The sequence below is a fragment of the Podarcis erhardii genome, assembly GCF_964252035.2.
Source record: "Podarcis erhardii genome assembly, chromosome: 6".
Lineage (NCBI taxonomy): Eukaryota > Metazoa > Chordata > Lepidosauria > Squamata > Lacertidae > Podarcis > Podarcis erhardii.
The window spans coordinates 60,611,588-60,628,941 of NC_138510.1; the positions used below are offsets into that span (position 1 = coordinate 60,611,588).

At 42.3% G+C, this 17,354-nt stretch overlaps 1 protein-coding gene across 1 annotated transcript in view; it reads left to right on the forward strand.

The window, feature by feature from the left end:
- Positions 1-2,310: 2,310 nt before the first annotated feature.
- Positions 2,311-17,354, forward strand: part of FGGY (FGGY carbohydrate kinase domain containing) — a 149,258-nt gene continuing 134,214 nt past the window's right edge. Inside the window, exons 1-4 of the mRNA XM_081867225.1 lie at positions 2,311-2,441; positions 10,818-11,031; positions 15,425-15,536; positions 16,218-16,369. Of these exons, the coding sequence (XP_081723351.1) occupies positions 10,831-11,031; positions 15,425-15,536; positions 16,218-16,369 (465 nt within the window). The 5' untranslated portion in view covers positions 2,311-2,441; positions 10,818-10,830. The remainder of the gene's footprint in view (positions 2,442-10,817; positions 11,032-15,424; positions 15,537-16,217; positions 16,370-17,354) is intronic.

Consider the following 17,354-nt stretch of genomic DNA (forward strand, 5'->3'; position numbering starts at 1 on the left):
CCCCTTCCCGCAAACACATTTAAAAGGCCATAGATTTTTAAATCAGCCAAAGGCCTGGTTATAGAGGAATGTTTTCGCCTCACACAATCTAATCACATATTATAGTTGCACAGGGAACTATGATTTGTTGCTGCTTCCTAATGCATGTATACAGATTCTACTTGAAATGAAAAACATGGTTTGTGGAGCTGTTATGTGTCACAATCACCTATGGATTACATGTATATTCTCTCTCTCTCTCTCTCTGTGTGTGTGTGTGTGTGTGTGTATTTTTTATTTTGCATGGGTCACTTTCTTCTGTAGGAATTTGATGTATGAAGAAGCTCTCTCTGCTTGTTTTTAGATGCTTGTACAAACTTCTTCACTGTGGTCAGCTTTTGGACTTCGAGTATGATCTGTGTTTCTTTTGATGCATTGATGCTGGCTTTTAGTTTCAGCTGCTGTCACTTTTTAACATCTAAGACTTCAATCCTATGTCCTTTCCTGGGTGTAATTCCTACTGACCTACCTCTACTGCTTCCAATCCATTTGAAGCCTTAAGGCAAAGCACATGAAAAAGTAATAAAACTTGTACAGTCCCTCAGGTGGTGCAACTGGTCAAAGCATTCGGCTGTTAACCAGAAGGTTGGTGGTTCAAGCCCACCCAGGGAAAACTGTGGGCAGGATTCCTGTATTGCAGGGGGTTGGGCTAGATGATTCTTTGGAACCCTTCCAGCTTACAATTCTGTGACTTTAGTACACTATAAACAGCAGCGAAAAGTATAAAACACAAGACAATAAGCCATTAATGCCACTCCATCACAATCACCACCATCACTGAAATTAGTCAGCTGGATAAATACCAACAGCACTGTATCATATTTTTTTATATACAATAAAAATATTCAGAATTTGTGAGAAAATACCTTTGCCTGGTACTGAAAAGATGCTAAAGTGAGTGCCAGGAGAGCATCTTTGGGTGAGAATTCCGAAACAAAGGGACGCCACCCAAAAGCCTATCTTGTCACCATCTATGTACATCTGTTCTTTGCTCCGAAGATGACCTGAGGGCCAGAGTTGGCTCAATATGGGAAAAGGTGTTAGGAAGCAAAGTGGTGCCTTAAACCAATTTAGACTATCCATCTAGTCAAGTATTGTCTGCACTGACTGGCAGAGGCTCTCCAGGGTTTCTGGCAGAGGATATCTCCGTTCCTGGGGGCTGATGCCAAGATTGAAGACATGCCCTACTACACCTGCGACAACCCTTCCATTGAGGATTGGACTCCCAAATCATGCAAGGCTTCCAGATGCTTAGCCTTTTCCTGCAAGGTGGCGCCAGCCTTATAAACACACATGGGAGCAAGTCCCTTTGGAGTCAGTGGGGGCTTACACCTGAGTAGACACCCACAGACTTCAAACCTCTTTCCACCCCGCTCCTTGGTTCTCCCTGAGGCGGATTTTGGGGAGGGCTGCTGTTAAAGCCAGAGCGCAGATCCTTATAAACTCTCTTACAGTATCTTATTGCTTGTTTCTTGGGGCAGAGAGAGGGGGAAAGAGAGTCTAGGACTAGGACTAGCTGCTTGAAGAAAAAGTTTCTATTCAAATGCAATTTTGGTTTTAAACGCAGTGTAAGGCCAATAAGGGACACGGGTGGCGCTGTGGGTTAAACCACAGAGCCTAGGACTTGCCAATCAGAAGGTCGGCAGTTTAAATCCGCCCCCCCCAATTGCTCAGTCCCTGCTCCTGCCAACCTAGCAGTTCGAAAGCACGTCAAAGTGCAAGTAGATAAATAGGTACCGCTCTGGTGGGAAGGTAAACCTTTTAAGGTCAATAAAGTGAGATGAATGCCACAACCTCAGAGTCGGCCACGACTGGACCTAATGGTCAGGGCTCCCTTTACCTTTTTAAGTAGTCCCTACGGGAGTATATTGCAGGCTTGCAGACATCTGAACGTCTGATGTAGATTTTCAATTTCGTTGTTCTGTATAGGACAATGACAATAAAGATTATCGTATCGTCTCTGCTGGCAAATAAGCCATAAATAGGCTTTCACATTTTATCCCTGAGGCGGGCATCGCTAGTACAGTTCCACAGATGGGTTTTTACAAGCAGTGAGAATGGGAGGGTTGGGGGAGAGACACAGACAAAAAGCAGGACGGGGTGAGCAGCTCCTTTTATTTACTGCCCGTTTAAGCGCCTTCCAGGCTCCTCCGCCAAATCCCGCCTCGCGGACCAGCCGGCCAATCGGGATCAGCGGCACCAAGGCGCCGCTGCCAAGAGAGGAGAAAAGGAGCGAGGCCTCCTTCTTTCCCCCCTCGCGGCAAAGGCTCTTGCTCCCGTGCAAGAAGCCCGGAAATTGCCTTGTCAGGAACTCGGGGGGTTTTCCTCTCTCTCTGCTGCAAAGCGTGTGCTGCGAGCGGCTTGTCCACTGCTAGCTCAGGTCATATTTCACTGCTGGGCAAGTAAGTGGCTTCTGCTCTCCAACCCAAATAAGAATCGCCTTCTATAGCAGAGCGTTCCGTTTCAGGAAATCCTCGCGCAGATGTTTCTTTCCTTTGCGTTTCAGAGGGGAAAGAAAACACCTCGGGCTTTGTTCTGTATCCCTTGCCCAAGGGGTCGTGTCCCTTTCCCCCTCCCTCTTTGGGTGTACTTTGGTTGCCTTCTGGCTTACCTTGGTTGACTCTGGGGGAAATGGGGAGAGAGATTGAGGTTTTGATCCAGAACACCAGGTTTGCCTAAAGTGGAGGCATGTGTTTACTTTTCTGCTTTGCAGGTTTGTTCCCCTGTGTATGGGGCCCAGTATGCAGTGGGACCTAAGAAGCGAAAATGGGAGGTTTCCTGCCCAACGCACCCCCCTTGCAAAATGGCAGCCAAAATACTGCCACATCCCTGAGACGGTGCCTTATCCTGGTGTACATGGTTACTCTTCTTGGGAAGAGTGAAGGGTGAGAAGAGAGTCTCAAGAAGCCAAGGGTCATGGACACTCTTTCACCAGCATTTGCAGTTGATGTGAGTTGCAGAAATGTTTCTGTGGGTCACCAGATGTTGTATTTCAGCTCCCATCAGCGCCAGCTGGAGTGGCCCAGTGGTTGGGGATGATGGGGATTGTAGTCCAACAACATCTGGGGACCCAAAGCTGGGAAATACTGTCCTAGGGTTACTGAAGAGCTAAGACAGACACACTGGGTGCTTTTGCTTGACTTGTTTGTTGGACGTTCATTTTTGTTGGGAGATTCGACGGTGTTGGCTTTTCAAGGAGTATTCATTTGTTTGCAGGGAGGTTGACAGATGACATTGCATCAAAGCATTATTGCACACTTTCCAATTAGTTTCCCTGCTGCAAAAAGTGCAGGGGTTTTTTTTTTGGGGGGGGGAGCAGTTTTGTTGTCCTCATCAACTACAATTGTGCAACCTGAATTTGCTGGTATGTGGTTAAATCCCACCTGAAAGCATTCTGAAAGCAGCCCCAATCTGGGCCTTCTTTAAAGAGAGACACCTTCTTAGTGTATTATTTAGAACACGGTGCAAAGTACAGGGTCTGTTTAAACATTATTGAATTCCTTCATGGAAATGATTTCTTTGTGGAAATTAGCCTGCAGTCCACATGTCGATTGTTATTTGTGACAATATCAGAGGTAGGTGTGTGTTGCTGTACGTATTACAAGTGATGGGAAGCTGTGGTTTTTGTTTCCTAGTGTGTGTACACTGAGCAAAATACATACTTATGCAGCTTTCACCATGCAAGTATCATAAATATGTGAAGCACCAAACATAACAGCCCGCACACTGTAATGTATTACTGCTGTAGCTGTACACCCTCTTGCCATATATGAGTATTGTGCTTTCCCCAAACATAATTGTTCCAGTACTGCCCTCCTACAGACAAGAAGTACCCACTGCTTCCAAAGCGTAAGAGAAAATGCAGTTGGGTAGGACAAGAAGACAAGGCCTGCTGGGACTAGAGGGCTGGATTGGCCACATGGGCTGTCAGCGGGAGGAGTGGGCCAAAAGGACTGGCTGCATCAAGCAGGAACCAGACTATTGTCCTGTGTGGCTTAAGCATGTGTTGGCATTGTGGGCACCAGTTGCACCTCCTGTGTTGCCAACACTCAAAAGGCCATCTCTCTACTACGTTATCTGCTACACTTTGTATAGCAGGGGCACTGGACAAGGGTCTCCAAAGATTTTGAGATCAAGCAGATAGGTTGGAGGATGTGATCCTTCAAATCCTCTTTAAAGCTTAATGTCAGCCATCTTAATTGGACCTGGAAACAGTCCCGATCACAAAACGTATAACATGATCATATGGTTGAGCCCCAGTTAACCGTCTTGCTGCCCTGTTTTGAGCTAACTGAAGTTTCTAGGCTGTTTTTGAAGTCAAGCCCATATATATAATGCATTGAAGTAATCAGAGCAGGTATCTCTGTACAGGTAGGGTTGCAGCTGGTATTATCAGCTGAAGCCAATAAACGGTGCTGTGAGCCTCTGAGGCTGCTCATGCCTCTTTGCTACCAACTAGATTCAAGACTGTCCCTGAACTGCAAACCTGATCCTTTAGGGAGAAAACCAGAACAGGTTGAACTTCAATCAGCCAAATAGATGAACAACCTGCTAACAGTACCACTATCTTGTCTGGATTTAATCTCAGTTTATTGGCTCTTACCCAGTCTGTTAATGTGCTCAGCCCCTGATTCAGAGCACCTATTGGTTCATCTTGATTTGATGAAAAGGAGATAATAGAGCTCGGCGTTATCTAGTGTTGGTGACACCTCAGTCTGTATCTCCAGATGACCTCTTCTGGTGGCTTCATGTAGATCTTAAACAGCGTGGGTGATGACATGCGGCCTGATGGAACTCTGCAGCATTGCAACCGACCTGTAGTCATCCCAACATTGCTCTTGTCCTGGAGGGCATCCCATGTGTTCTTTGCAGGCGTCTCGTGAGCACCATGTTGTATGTCTTTGCCGTGCTCCACTCTGCTAAAAAAAGGATGGTTTTGAGGAGCATAAGGAGATTCAAACCCCTATAGGGACACCTAGGGGGACTTGCAGTAGTGTGGTTGTTGCTGGCTGTGCTATGGACTGAGTGTGCTGTGTTGTTGACTTTTGGGGATGTAGTGGGGTGCATGCCCTAACTGTGGTGAGTTAATTGGCTATCTCCATGTGTGAATATTGGTGTTGGTACTGTCTCTAATTAGTGGGCTGTAGAAGAGATTCCAGAGTGTCTGGTTGTGTATGTGTGTGTAATCTTGCCCAGGCCTGCCTCCTTCTCCACCCCCATCATTTGGCCCAGACACTGAGGTCCAGTGCTGAGGGCCTTCTGGAGGTTCCCTCACTGTGAGAAGCAAAGTTACAGGGAACCAGGCAGAGGGCCTTCTCGGTAGTGGCTCCTGCCCTGTGGAATGCCCTTCCATCAGATGTCAAAAGGAATAAACAACTATCTGACATTTAAAAGACATCTGAAGGCAGCCCTGTTTAGGGAAGTTTTTTTAGTGACTGATGTTTTAATGTATTTTTAATCTCCTGTTGGAAGCTGCCCAGAGTGGCTGGGGAGACCCAGCCAGATGGGCGGGGTGTAAGTAATAAATTATTGTTATTATAATGTGGGTAAAACAACTGTTCCTTTGCTAAGTAGTGTTGTACCTCCAATCCTGGTGTAGTGTTCAGTTATGTTGCAAACCTATACATATTTACCAGGGTGTAAGTCCCACTGAGCTCAGTAGGGCTTCTGAGTAGACATGTGTAGGACTGTGCAGTTAAAAATAAAAAGACTGGTCTGGCGTGAGAGCCCCTGGTTACTTTTAAATAGATGTGACAGGAACTCTCAGAAGCAGTGTGTTAGAATTGCAGATGTACCAACCATCTAAATAAATGTTTTAAGTTTAGGATGACAAATTACTTAGGGCTGTCCTCCTTTACAATTACGATTCAAGGGTGAACAAGTCCCCTTGAATGCATTAAATTTTGGAAACTAGTTACTGAAACATTCTCGCCGCTGGGTGAAAAATGTCTGCAAAAGCATGTTTTGTAGCATGTATTAATTTTTTTGATTTAATTGTTGAATTTACTGTTGGCCTAGGCTTTCCAGTATCTGTCGCAAATAATTAGACACTTGGTTTAGGTGTTGGTTTGATAGGATGGCTTTGCTGGGAAGCACACTGGACTGTAGCCAATATGCAAATGTTGATGTTCTGTCACTTTGTAGTCTCCTTTACAAAGCGTAAATCATTTTGTGGGATGACTTGCTAATACAACTGAGCACAAGGGACCAAATTAATCCCTGAAGTGCCTGAAATGTCTTTAGGGAGTTTGCCCCCTGAACATCCTTAATCCAAGTTGAATTCTGTTTCACACTTTGATCAGCAGTAGGGTAATAAACAAGTAAAGATGAAGGCTATGTTCTGTTTCAAGACCAAAAGTGATGGAAATGACACAATTTACCAGGCTCCTGTTGCCATTACACCCTCTCCTATTTCATCAGCTGACTTAGGTTGTATTTCTATATACAGTGGTACCTCAGGTTACATACACTTCAGGTTATATACACTTCAGGTTACAGACTCTGCTAACCCAGAAATAGTACCTCGGGTTAAGAACTTTGCTTCAGGATGAGAACAGAAATTGTGCTCCGGCGGCGCGGCGGCAGCAGGAGGCCCCATTAGCTAAAGTGGTGCTTCAGGTTAAGAACAGTTTCAGGTTAAGTACGGACCTCCGGAACGAATTAAGTACTTAATCTGAGGTACCACTGTACATTTACCCTGGGAGTAAAAAAAAAAAAAGTTTATATTTAACACGGTAGGACCTCTGAGTAGAGTTGTATGGGATTGTACCATTAAGTCTTTTCTCAGATGAGTTAGGCAAAATGGTGTTGTCTATCTCATGGAAATTGGGGTCATTATTGAAGACAGCAACAAAATGGTGGCCTTCCTGTGCAATCCAATACATTCCTGCTCGGAAGTGAGTCCCTCTTAGTTGTTCATAAACTAAGCTGTTCTTAAACCAAGGTATCACTGTATACATGGCCGTGCATGAGTAGTACATGCATAAGTGGGGGTAGCTTCAGGACAGAGAACTGGAAGACTTTTTTATTTCTTTCAATTTCTTTTTTACCCTTTCCCCTTCTGTTCCCTTATGTTCCTTTTTAGATTAGATCGTAAAAGCATTTATTTTATTCTGGTGTATTATAAAAAAGATACTTTGTATTGGGTATGAACTTTTGTATACCTTTGGACAAGTTTCAATAAAAATAAATATTTAAAAAATAGAAATTAAAAAGCAAACAAAAGCGATCAATATGGGGCTGATATTATGTATAAACTATTTGAAACTCTTTCAAATGGGAACAAGAAACTCCACTATTCCTCTTTTGCTGTCACTATATGGTGTTATTCACAAGTCAACATGTATCTTCACTGAACTGTTCACTTACCGGTTTTTTTAATATGAGAATAAGAAGCCCTTGATCTTTCCAGGGATTTTAAATTCTCTTTCAACTTATTTCAGCTTCTCATTCACTCCCTTAAACCTCTGAGTTGTTGATTTTTGTTCCAGTGAATTCCGGAGTTACTCTGTGACAACTGAACATGTAAACAAGCCTTTTTACATTTCAAGTTCTGTTCCTGCAGTCTGACAAACTGATTAACTTACTGAGAAATTTGTGCATTATTTATTGAGTGCTTGAATTAGCCAGTGCAAACTTGAGAGCACAGCTTTAGAGAGAAGCCCAAATGTTAATCGTCCATTATTTATTGATTTCATTAATCTCGAATTATCAGCTGAAACAACTTTATAGTTTGTTGGACGGATTTTGATTTTTGCTGACATCTGTCAGGGCAGCATCTTGTTGCTCGGGTGAGATTTTTGTTTATCCAGAGTTCAAAAACAAGGTACACCCCACCCCCTTCCCTTTCAAGAACATTGGAGACAGGAAAAAGCCAATGTGGTATAATGGGACAGAGTTGGACTTTAGAACAGAAATCTGTCCAGACCAGAAACTGTGGTTAATCTACCCTTAGGTTAAACAAGTTATCTTCAGTAGCTATAGTTGATCCAAGCAACTTGACAAACTGCAGTTTTCCAAATTCCTGGCCGCTTTGGAGATGGGGAGGGGGGGGGGAGTAGTGTGAAAGCTCAAGGCTTATTGTGGGCTTATCCAGACTTGCCCTTGCCTCACCTCATTACCGCCCCCCCCCACCTGATCTTCTGAATCAGAGCAAACACCAATTGGGTTTCCTCTGGATTTATGTTTTTTCTTATTTATGGCTAAGGAATGGGTTTTCTGGGGAGAAATGGCAGGCACTGGCAAGACTGCATAGACTCATGCCTAGAAATTGTGGGACAAGTGAAAAATCACTTAGACAAGTGCAAGTATGGATGAGCCCTGTGTCTTGTTTACGCTTCTTCACATAATGCTTCAATTGTGGTTTAGCATGGCATCCAATGCAATCAGTCTGCCTTTGTAATTTTTCTAATGCCCCATTACTCCAAAATGTATTTTTCCTAGTTAAAACTTGTTGACTATGCCTTATAGGAGAACTCTGCTGATTTTAGGATATTTACTCTAGTCACTGTTGACCCTCAAAAAAAGAGATGCACTGGAGAATTCAGTGCTTTTGTGCGTAGATCCAGATGTCATGTAGGTGATATCTCAAATGTATTATACTCTGTAGTACTCTTAGCATCAAACAATGTTTTTGCAAGGAAACTGGATTGAGTTACAGGAATGTTGCACTTTGAAGTGATGCAGAATGATAAATGAACACATAATATTTTAAAACACAGTTCCTCTAGAGACAAACCTTATATCAACAATTGTTGGAGGCATCTATAAACTGAATGATTTTTTGGTCAACGGCAAGTTAGACTGTGAGATGAAGAACAAAACAATGCAGTGCATCCTAGCTGTTGGATTACAGACACGCTTGAGCTTCCAAAGCCAATTATTATGGCCCAGTGTTGGGCCAAAGGTGTGTCTGCATGTGTATGTCTGTATAGTTAAAATATATTTATTTATTTGGAAAGGATGGGGCGCCTGCTAGGAGTTCATCCATGGACATATACCATGGCAGCCCAGTTTTTTCATTGTTCATAAAGTTACTGGTTATATACAGGAAAACCCTATTTTGCATGGGGGTTATGTTCTGGGTCATCACGTGTGTTGGCAGTGCACTTGTAAGCCTGCCCTGCCGCACTCCCATTATACCCCGTAACGCCCCCTTTCCCTGCCACTTCTGGGTTCGCAGTGATGCATGCATGCACTGAGAATGCATTCAAAATGGGAGTTGCCTGTACTGACGGGTCATAAAGGCCCACCCACTTTGTGCACAAAACCCATGTCACTCTGTCCACTTTGGGCATGAAAAACTGTCACTCTACAGTCTGATTGGCACGTGACTGGCTGCAGTGCATAGCATTTGTAGTCTTTGGACTGCTCAACTGGCAGCTGTTTTTGCTACTGCTGCTGATACTCATTGGTAATGCTTTTCTTTCTATTGCTTTGTTTAGAGGCAGTTGATGAATAGTAAGAACCAAAGTGTTGCACACTACACATAGCAATGCAATAAAATTGTTTTAACAGTGCAATATTAGGCTTGTCCTGTAGGATTTGTTCCCCGGTAAGTGTATGTAGGCTTGCAATCTATATAAAACATGGGTTGAACCAGCATGTACATTCCTTCATGATGAATGTGGGTTCCTTTGGCTTGTGCATTGTGGTTCATGTGTGAGTTCTTATTCATTTTATTTATTCCTAATTTATTTATTCATATTATTCCAGAAATGAATTAAACTATTAACTCATTTTTCCTCTGACTTTCCACCTGATGGGACCACATGGTGTCTTCCAGTAAAACCATGGCATCCCAAAATGATCAACATGAAAACTATAGCAGCAGACTAAGAAAACAGTTTAAATCACTTTGCAATTGTAAAGTCACAGCAAAGGAAACAATGTAATAAAATTATCTTCTAGATGTCTGTTGAGGAGCCATGACCTATGATAAATCATCATCATCATCATCATCATCATCAACAACATCATCTTATTATTGGCAAACTGTGGACTGATCCTGCAGGCTTCATCTGGACAACTTTTTATAACCATGGTGCCACTACCAAAAAACAGGTCCTCTTCACTGGAAGCAAACGTTAGAAGAGAACTCCAAGTATCTTGATGTCTGAGAACTTGAATGGCATTAGGCACTCTTTAAAATGATGTGTACTGTGTAGGGAAATGGTATAAAATATAGGAACCTTGTTGTTAGTGTGAGGGAGAATACCTGCAATATTTATACTTCCTGGAATGAGATTGAGAAATTGTCTTTCTTACATGTGACTGGAAGTTGGTAAAAACAATGACAAGAACACAACAGGAACTTTTAAAATAAAACCCTGCACAATTTGTTGATTTGACTTCTGTTAAGGAGCAGTAACTTCCTGAATGTGGGATTAGGAAACCAAAACGTGTTATTGCAATGAGAATGTGTTATGATACTTTTATGGTGGAAAGCTTATTGGAGAGAAAAGTCATCCAACCAGAGTCTAAATAATTTGCTATAGGTAGGCTTATCAGCTTACAAACTATTTCCAAATGAGTTGGCCTGCAGCGCTTTTGATGGTCTGTGCCTGACAAAGGTTGGGAAGTGTGTGTGTGTGTGTGTGTGTGTGTGTGTGTGTGCTTCAAACCAAGGGTTGTACTGGTGAGATGGCTACCTTATTGTCCCTTGGCTTGGCATTTGTAACATGTAGCAAAACTCATTGGATCCCAAACTGTAGAATTTGTTGGTATGCAGTGTCCATTGCATATTTTTAAAAGTCCCTTTTTGTTTCCCTGTCACCCAGAGGTCTGCTCAAAATGCAAAGTGAGAACCTGGAACCGGTAAATTACTACATTGGAATTGACGTTGGCACAGCAAGCGTCCGTGCGGCTTTGGTAGACCAGTTTGGGACGTTGGTGGCTTACGCAGAGCAGCCAATTCAAATTTGGGCACCACAACCAGACCACTATGAGCAATCCTCTGATGACATCTGGGCTGCGTGTTGTACAGTCACAAAGGTACAAACATGAATGCTCACTATGAATTTTATGCTACACACTGTGAGGCAGCTTTTCTAATGAGGTGAGGCAGACTCTACTGCCTTTGTCACATCGAACCATTTTCACGCACACAAGAGATACAAGATTCTAGGAGGGCTGATATAACTAGTGACATTTTCTGGCTAATCTCTGCCTACCTTTAATTTTGGAAAAATTGGGGCTTCCTGTTCCAGATTTGACTATATAATGGCCGTGTTATTAAGTTCAAAGATTAACAGCAGCTTCTGATATATACACCTTTATACTAACCAGAACTACATCTCTGATTTCTCTGTCTGCTGCCTTTGTATATATACCTCTATTGCTAGCACACACAAAAAACACCTTTATATTCCTTCTAGTATATCTGGCCACATTCTATTAAATGGTACTGAAGCTGCCCTGTTTCAGTTAATCCCTCTCTTTATTTTTTGTGAGGGGTGGGGGGATGTATACTGATAAGTGGCTCTTTGAAAAACTGCGGGAAGAGTTTTTAGGTTTAACATTCAGGATTGGAAGAAGAAGGGTTGTGGTTTTTTGGGTGGGAGAAAATTATAACTTTGAGGTAGAAGTTTTTTGCTTATGGTAGAAACCAGAAAGAAAACATCAATTACCTGTTTTTTGAAAAAACAAACTCCAAAAAGTGAATGAGCTTAATCAGCTGTACACTACTCTGTTTTTTGCTTCAGGTATTCTCTCTCTCTTCCTTTCTATAAACAGCCTTGAAAATTAGTCCATATGAGCTGCTAGCCTACAAAGTTTTGGCTACTAGCTTGCAGTTTCATGTTGACTGCAGGGGAAAAGAAGACTCCAGTTGTGTGGCCAGCCTGGAAATATAGGCTACTAGCTTCTTAACACATTCATAAAAAATATCATTCTAGCAAGTGGAATGGCCAAGGAGGGGCAGAGTGATCTATTGCTTTTCTGCCTGAATACTTGAACATGGAGGAAGATGTTTTCCTTCCTCTTGAGCTAGCACAAAAACCAATTGGGCTGTTGGAGGGAGGAATAGAGAGATCCTCCATTCTCTGCTAGCTCACTCATGTGGCATTTGGATTTCCTGGTTGCCTAAGGGCATCTGGACAGTTTTTCCAATACAAGCCTGTTTTGCAAAGGGCATATTGGAAAGCAAAGGGTATTGTGTCCTAACACAAATCATATGGAGGAAAATGTCTGTGTGCGAAATCAAGAGGAAATTAACAGCATACCACACTGGGGGTGGGACAAAGATTTTTAATGTGTATTATGTGTACATATGTGAAAACAAAGGAGATGATATCTCAGGATAGTGACAAAATGTGGATTTAATTTTTTTAAAAGCAGCCCAGCACATTTGGGGCTGTTATTGTTGTTAAAGGCCTCAAGGGTCAGAATGAAAAACAGCCTGAAGATATCTCCAGTTATCTTAACATTTTAGGTTGTTTTTAATTCTGGCCCCTGAGAAAGGCCTTTAACATCAACAGGCCAAAATGCGCTGGGCTGTTGTTGTTTTAAACCAAATCCTAATTTTGTCAGCGTCTTGAGATAACTTCACCTTTGTTTTTGGGGATCATTTTGTATGCTTACTGTTTTTTGCATTTTGGGGAGAAGAATTATAAGTTTTTTCTCAGTTGATCTGTTAGGAGTACTTGCAGTTTTTTGTGTTGCAAAAACAGTACAAAAGAAACTACAGTGGTGCCCTGCAAGACGAATGCCTCGCAAGACGGAAAACCCGCTAGACGAAAGGGTTTTCCGTTTTGGAGGTGCTTCGCAAAACAAATTTCCTATGGGCTTGCTTCGCAAGACGAAAATGTCTTGCGAGTTCCTGCGGGGGTTTTTTTACTCCCCCCCTTTTTCTAAGCCGCTAAGCCGCTTATCTGCTTATCTGCTTATCCGCTAAAAGCCACTAAAAGCCGCTAATAGCGGCTAATAGCGCTAATCCGCTAAGCTGTCAATGGGCTAGCTTCGCAAGACGAAAAAACCGCTAGACAAAGAGACTCGCGGAACGTATTAATTTCGTCTTGCGAGGCACCACTGTAAATAGAGGTTTTAAAACAATGCGAAATGAACACCTAAGGTAGAGAGACCTTTTCATTCAGCTTGAAAAGCTTTCCTTGACCATCAGAGACTCTGGTTAGTGTCACAAATATAGTACAAGATTCCTGTGATGGATACCTGGTGCTAGTCTTGTAGCATCTACATATGGGGTAGAAAGAAATGGAGCTGGCTCAGAATGGAACTGCAGGTAAAGACAACAAATCAGTTAGCAAGCACCCTTCCCTCTACAGCAGACATTTGTACTGAAGTGTGGTATGGGTAGGCTTGTCATAAGTGAGGAAAAGTCCTGACATGGAAACCCTAGGTAAGGGAAATGTAAAACAGCAGGATGTTGCTCCATCTCCTGAATTTCTTTAGCTGTTCTTCGCATCTCTTTGTGGGTATTATGACCTCCTTTGGCAGCCAGCATTGTCAGGGTGGTCTTGGGGTGGGGAAGGGGAACCTTCAGTCCTCTACAAAAAAAGTCCTGGGTTCGGACTGCTTGGCGTTCTTAGGCTGGCTCTTCAAATATGCATGAGATGCCTGGTAATTCATAGTTGGACAGTTCACCGTTCGCTTGTTATTGATCAGGATTTTCAAATATTAATGAGCCATTCTCTGCAGTGAGTGCCCTAAAGGAGATGGAGGAAGATGGGTGTGTGCCTGAGGATAATGAAACAGCATGCATTTCTTCATTTACTCTTATTCACTCTATTGAACGTTTATCGACATTAATTCCAGCAGGCTTTTAAAATGAATTCTGATTTTCATAGTTAGCTCTATTTTTGTTTCATTGTATTGAGTCTCCTGCACACCACTTAGGAATGGCTGTAATTAAGCGGCATTAAAATTGTTTAAATAATAGGTGTGCTGAAAACAAATAACAAAGTATACTAAGAATCCCATGCCCATCAAGAGCACTTGAACCTCCAGGTAGTACTGACTGCATATTATAGTGATCTGTTTATATATGTAAGACAAACATTGGCTAGGTTTGGGGTGGCAGGAAAAGAGTTATTTGCCATAGTGGTCTTACAATACCTCATAGTCTGCATCTGTCCCCAGTGCCAAATACCTCTTCACCAAGCTAAGAAAAGTTGAGTTGTATTAGCTATGTCTATGCATTTGTACATGCCATGTGTTTATTGATTGATTTTGGTGTGAGCCTCTTTGAGGGTCACCAAAAGATAAGTGGATTAAAAAAAAGAAGTAATAAAGAAGGAGCATCTATGACCTTAGTTTGCCAAAGTACCCTCATTGCCATCCTCTTAATAGAGGGCAATGAGTTGCCTTACTCCTCCTCCTCCTCTTCTTCTTCTTCTTCTTCTTTTTCTTCGACCTCATTCACACCCTAAAGTATATTCATTACTGCTCAATACAGCAAAGAGCCAAAGGACAAGTTGTTGAAAGATGGTACTAAACTGAAAACAATAGGACTTACATCTCAGTAGACATTACAGCATTTGAAGTAATTCTTTGAAACAATAGTTAAATTCTAACTATTTATAATAACATTTTCAAGTTGTCATATTTCTATCTGTCTGTCTGTCTGTCTATCTATCATCTCTCTATCTCTCTATCTCTCTATCTCTATCTCTATCTCTATCTCTATCTCTATCTCTATCTCTATCTCGTACCCCGCCCAGAGACTGTTTTGTTAATGGGTGGTATAAAAATGCTGCAATTAAATAGAATGGGTCAAATGTTTAGCACTTTTTGGATGCTCAGTACAATAAACCCATCACACACACAAAAATGAAAAAGGGGTAAATGTAGCGGGGTGGTGGAGGAGAGAGACTTTGGCTATTCCACCTGCCATAGAACCCAATGTGTTTTGACTATAAACCTTTAAGTGTGATCCCCAGAACATAACCTGCACATAATTTGTGGCCCTACTGGGTTCCTTTTGCAGTTGTGAAGCTAAGAATCCGTAATAATGACTATTCCTCATAAGTTTATAGCTGAGATGGGGTTTGGAATTTGGAGACTACTTGATTCACATATCAAAATCTTAACAAGTTTTTCAGCATATACAGGGATTTAGAAAACCATGTGTGATCCTGAAGTAGGAGAAAACCAGCCTCTGCAGCTTTGGGGGCCTGTCACATAAGCAGTCTTAAGTCTGTGCGGAAGAGCATGCCCTCCCTGGGCTTTTGAACATGCTCTCCAGGGATGATGGTAATGTGAAAGAGCAATTGGGTTTCCACTCCCCCTTCCACACTAACATTTTGTATTTAAGTAATCTTTCAGGAACCTAAACCCTTTCAGCAATGACCCTATTTTAGATATTCATATTTGTGTTTGTGTTTTTCCTGTATGCAATTCTGAAAATATATAACTAACTTGTTCTTCACAGAAAGTTGTCTGTGGGATAGATGTTTCTCAGATTCGAGGATTGGGCTTTGATGCTACCTGTTCGCTTGTTGTTTTGGATGCTCATTTCAAGCCCTTGGCGGTCAACTCTGAAGGTAAGACTTTCTAATAGAACACCGAGATTTCCAGCATTAAAGTGAAATACAAGGTTAAAAAAAAGAGAAAGAAATCTATTTAACAACAATTCAGCAGGTAGCTATGAAATTAAAATAGGAAAGACTTGTACCACAAGTTCTCCGAGATATCTCCTGCATGGCTTTATTTGAAATGCTTGTGTCCAAGGCCACAGTCATTGCTTTATCTAGCAAGAATTAAACGAGAGTTGCTGAAAGATTTTGCTTAAAGTTACATATTAGCTGAATTTGGAGAAGTCAAGTGAAACAGTTCTAGGAACAGAGAGGGAGGGATGGGAAACTTGTGACCTTCCAGTGGTTATTTGACTACAGTCTTCTTTGCCTATGTTGGCTAAGGCTGATGGGAGTTGCAGTCCAATAACACACAGAGGGCCACAGACTTCTCATCTGTGCTATAGGATTAGAGGACTATGGTCTCAGGGCTGTGGTCTAAAGGCCAGGGGCACATGCAGCAACCATTGTACTGAAAATGAGCAGGTCTGGGCCTTGTCAGAGTCTGGATGGGAGACCACCTAGGAGACCTCCCCAGGCATGTTGGCCTTGAGGAAAGTCAGGATATAAATTCATTAAATAATTTTGGGGCTAGGTGGGTTACCCATATCTAAATTAGAAATAACTCTAAGATTGGCCTTGTTTTATAAGGAGAACACAACAGAAACATCATTCTGTGGATGGACCATCGTGCAGCTGACCAAGTAGCACGCATCAACGGGACACGGCACAGAGTCTTGTGCTTTGTTGGTGGCACAATGTCCGCCGAGATGCAGCCACCTAAGTTGCTGTGGATGAAAGAAGTGAGTATGTCTAAAAAAGGCAACAGAATTTTGGTTATGTGCCAAGAAGCTTTGGTTCTCCTAAACTCAAATCTACATTCAATTGTAATGAAACATGGTGTGTGTGTGTGTGTGTGTGTGTGTGTGTGTGTGTTTTAAAAAAACCTTTGGAGTCTTCTCATTAAGTCAAGAGAGAGTTCTAACTATTGACAAAAACAAAGGTTTCGATGGTGAGTCCTTGGGAGAAGTCTTCTGAGGCTTTCTGTTTTTACGCCAGCTTTCCCTGTTCATTTTTGTGCAAGCCTTTGTTCTCAGCTGGAGAGCCTGGCATCTTGTGTATTTGGCTTTAGGAATGTGAGATCAAGCCTGTATGATTTGCTAACTAAAGAAAATGTTACATCCAAGCACAAATGTGGCCGTAGGGCACAGTGTTGTTAATGTTCACCAGCTTTTGTAGCCTAGTACGTTGGAGAGCGGTACAACCAGGGCCCAATCCAGCTGTGCGGGTGTGTTTATCCACTTCAGAGTTTGCAACTAGGATTCCTAGCAATTGATTCTACTGGTGCTTTGCTGACTGAAGGGATGTGTAGCAGGAAAGAGCTCTTGTGGGAAATCTGCTTCCATACCTTTTTTCCTAGTGCAGCTGCCATCGTTTCTCTCTCATTTGCTGTGGCCTGGACGTGCAACGTCTTTACAGTAATATAGATGGAAGAGCAAGAAACTGTCACACTGTAGTTTGTCACCCTGGCTGCGGATAACAAAGGGGAACCAGTTGACTCCAGAACTCTTCTTCCATTGCACATTCTTAAGGGCACCAAAGTGTTTCTAGAGGTTGTCATAAACTGATAGGGCACTCTCATTTTAGGGTTCACCCCAACTCTGGAAGAGCATCCTCCATATAAGGGAAGCAAAATAATGTAGGATTTCATAGTCTTTTCAGAAGACTGAGTTGTTCCCTCGGGCTTTAATTGGCTGTTAATGGTTGGGTCTGACATAGTTATTGCTG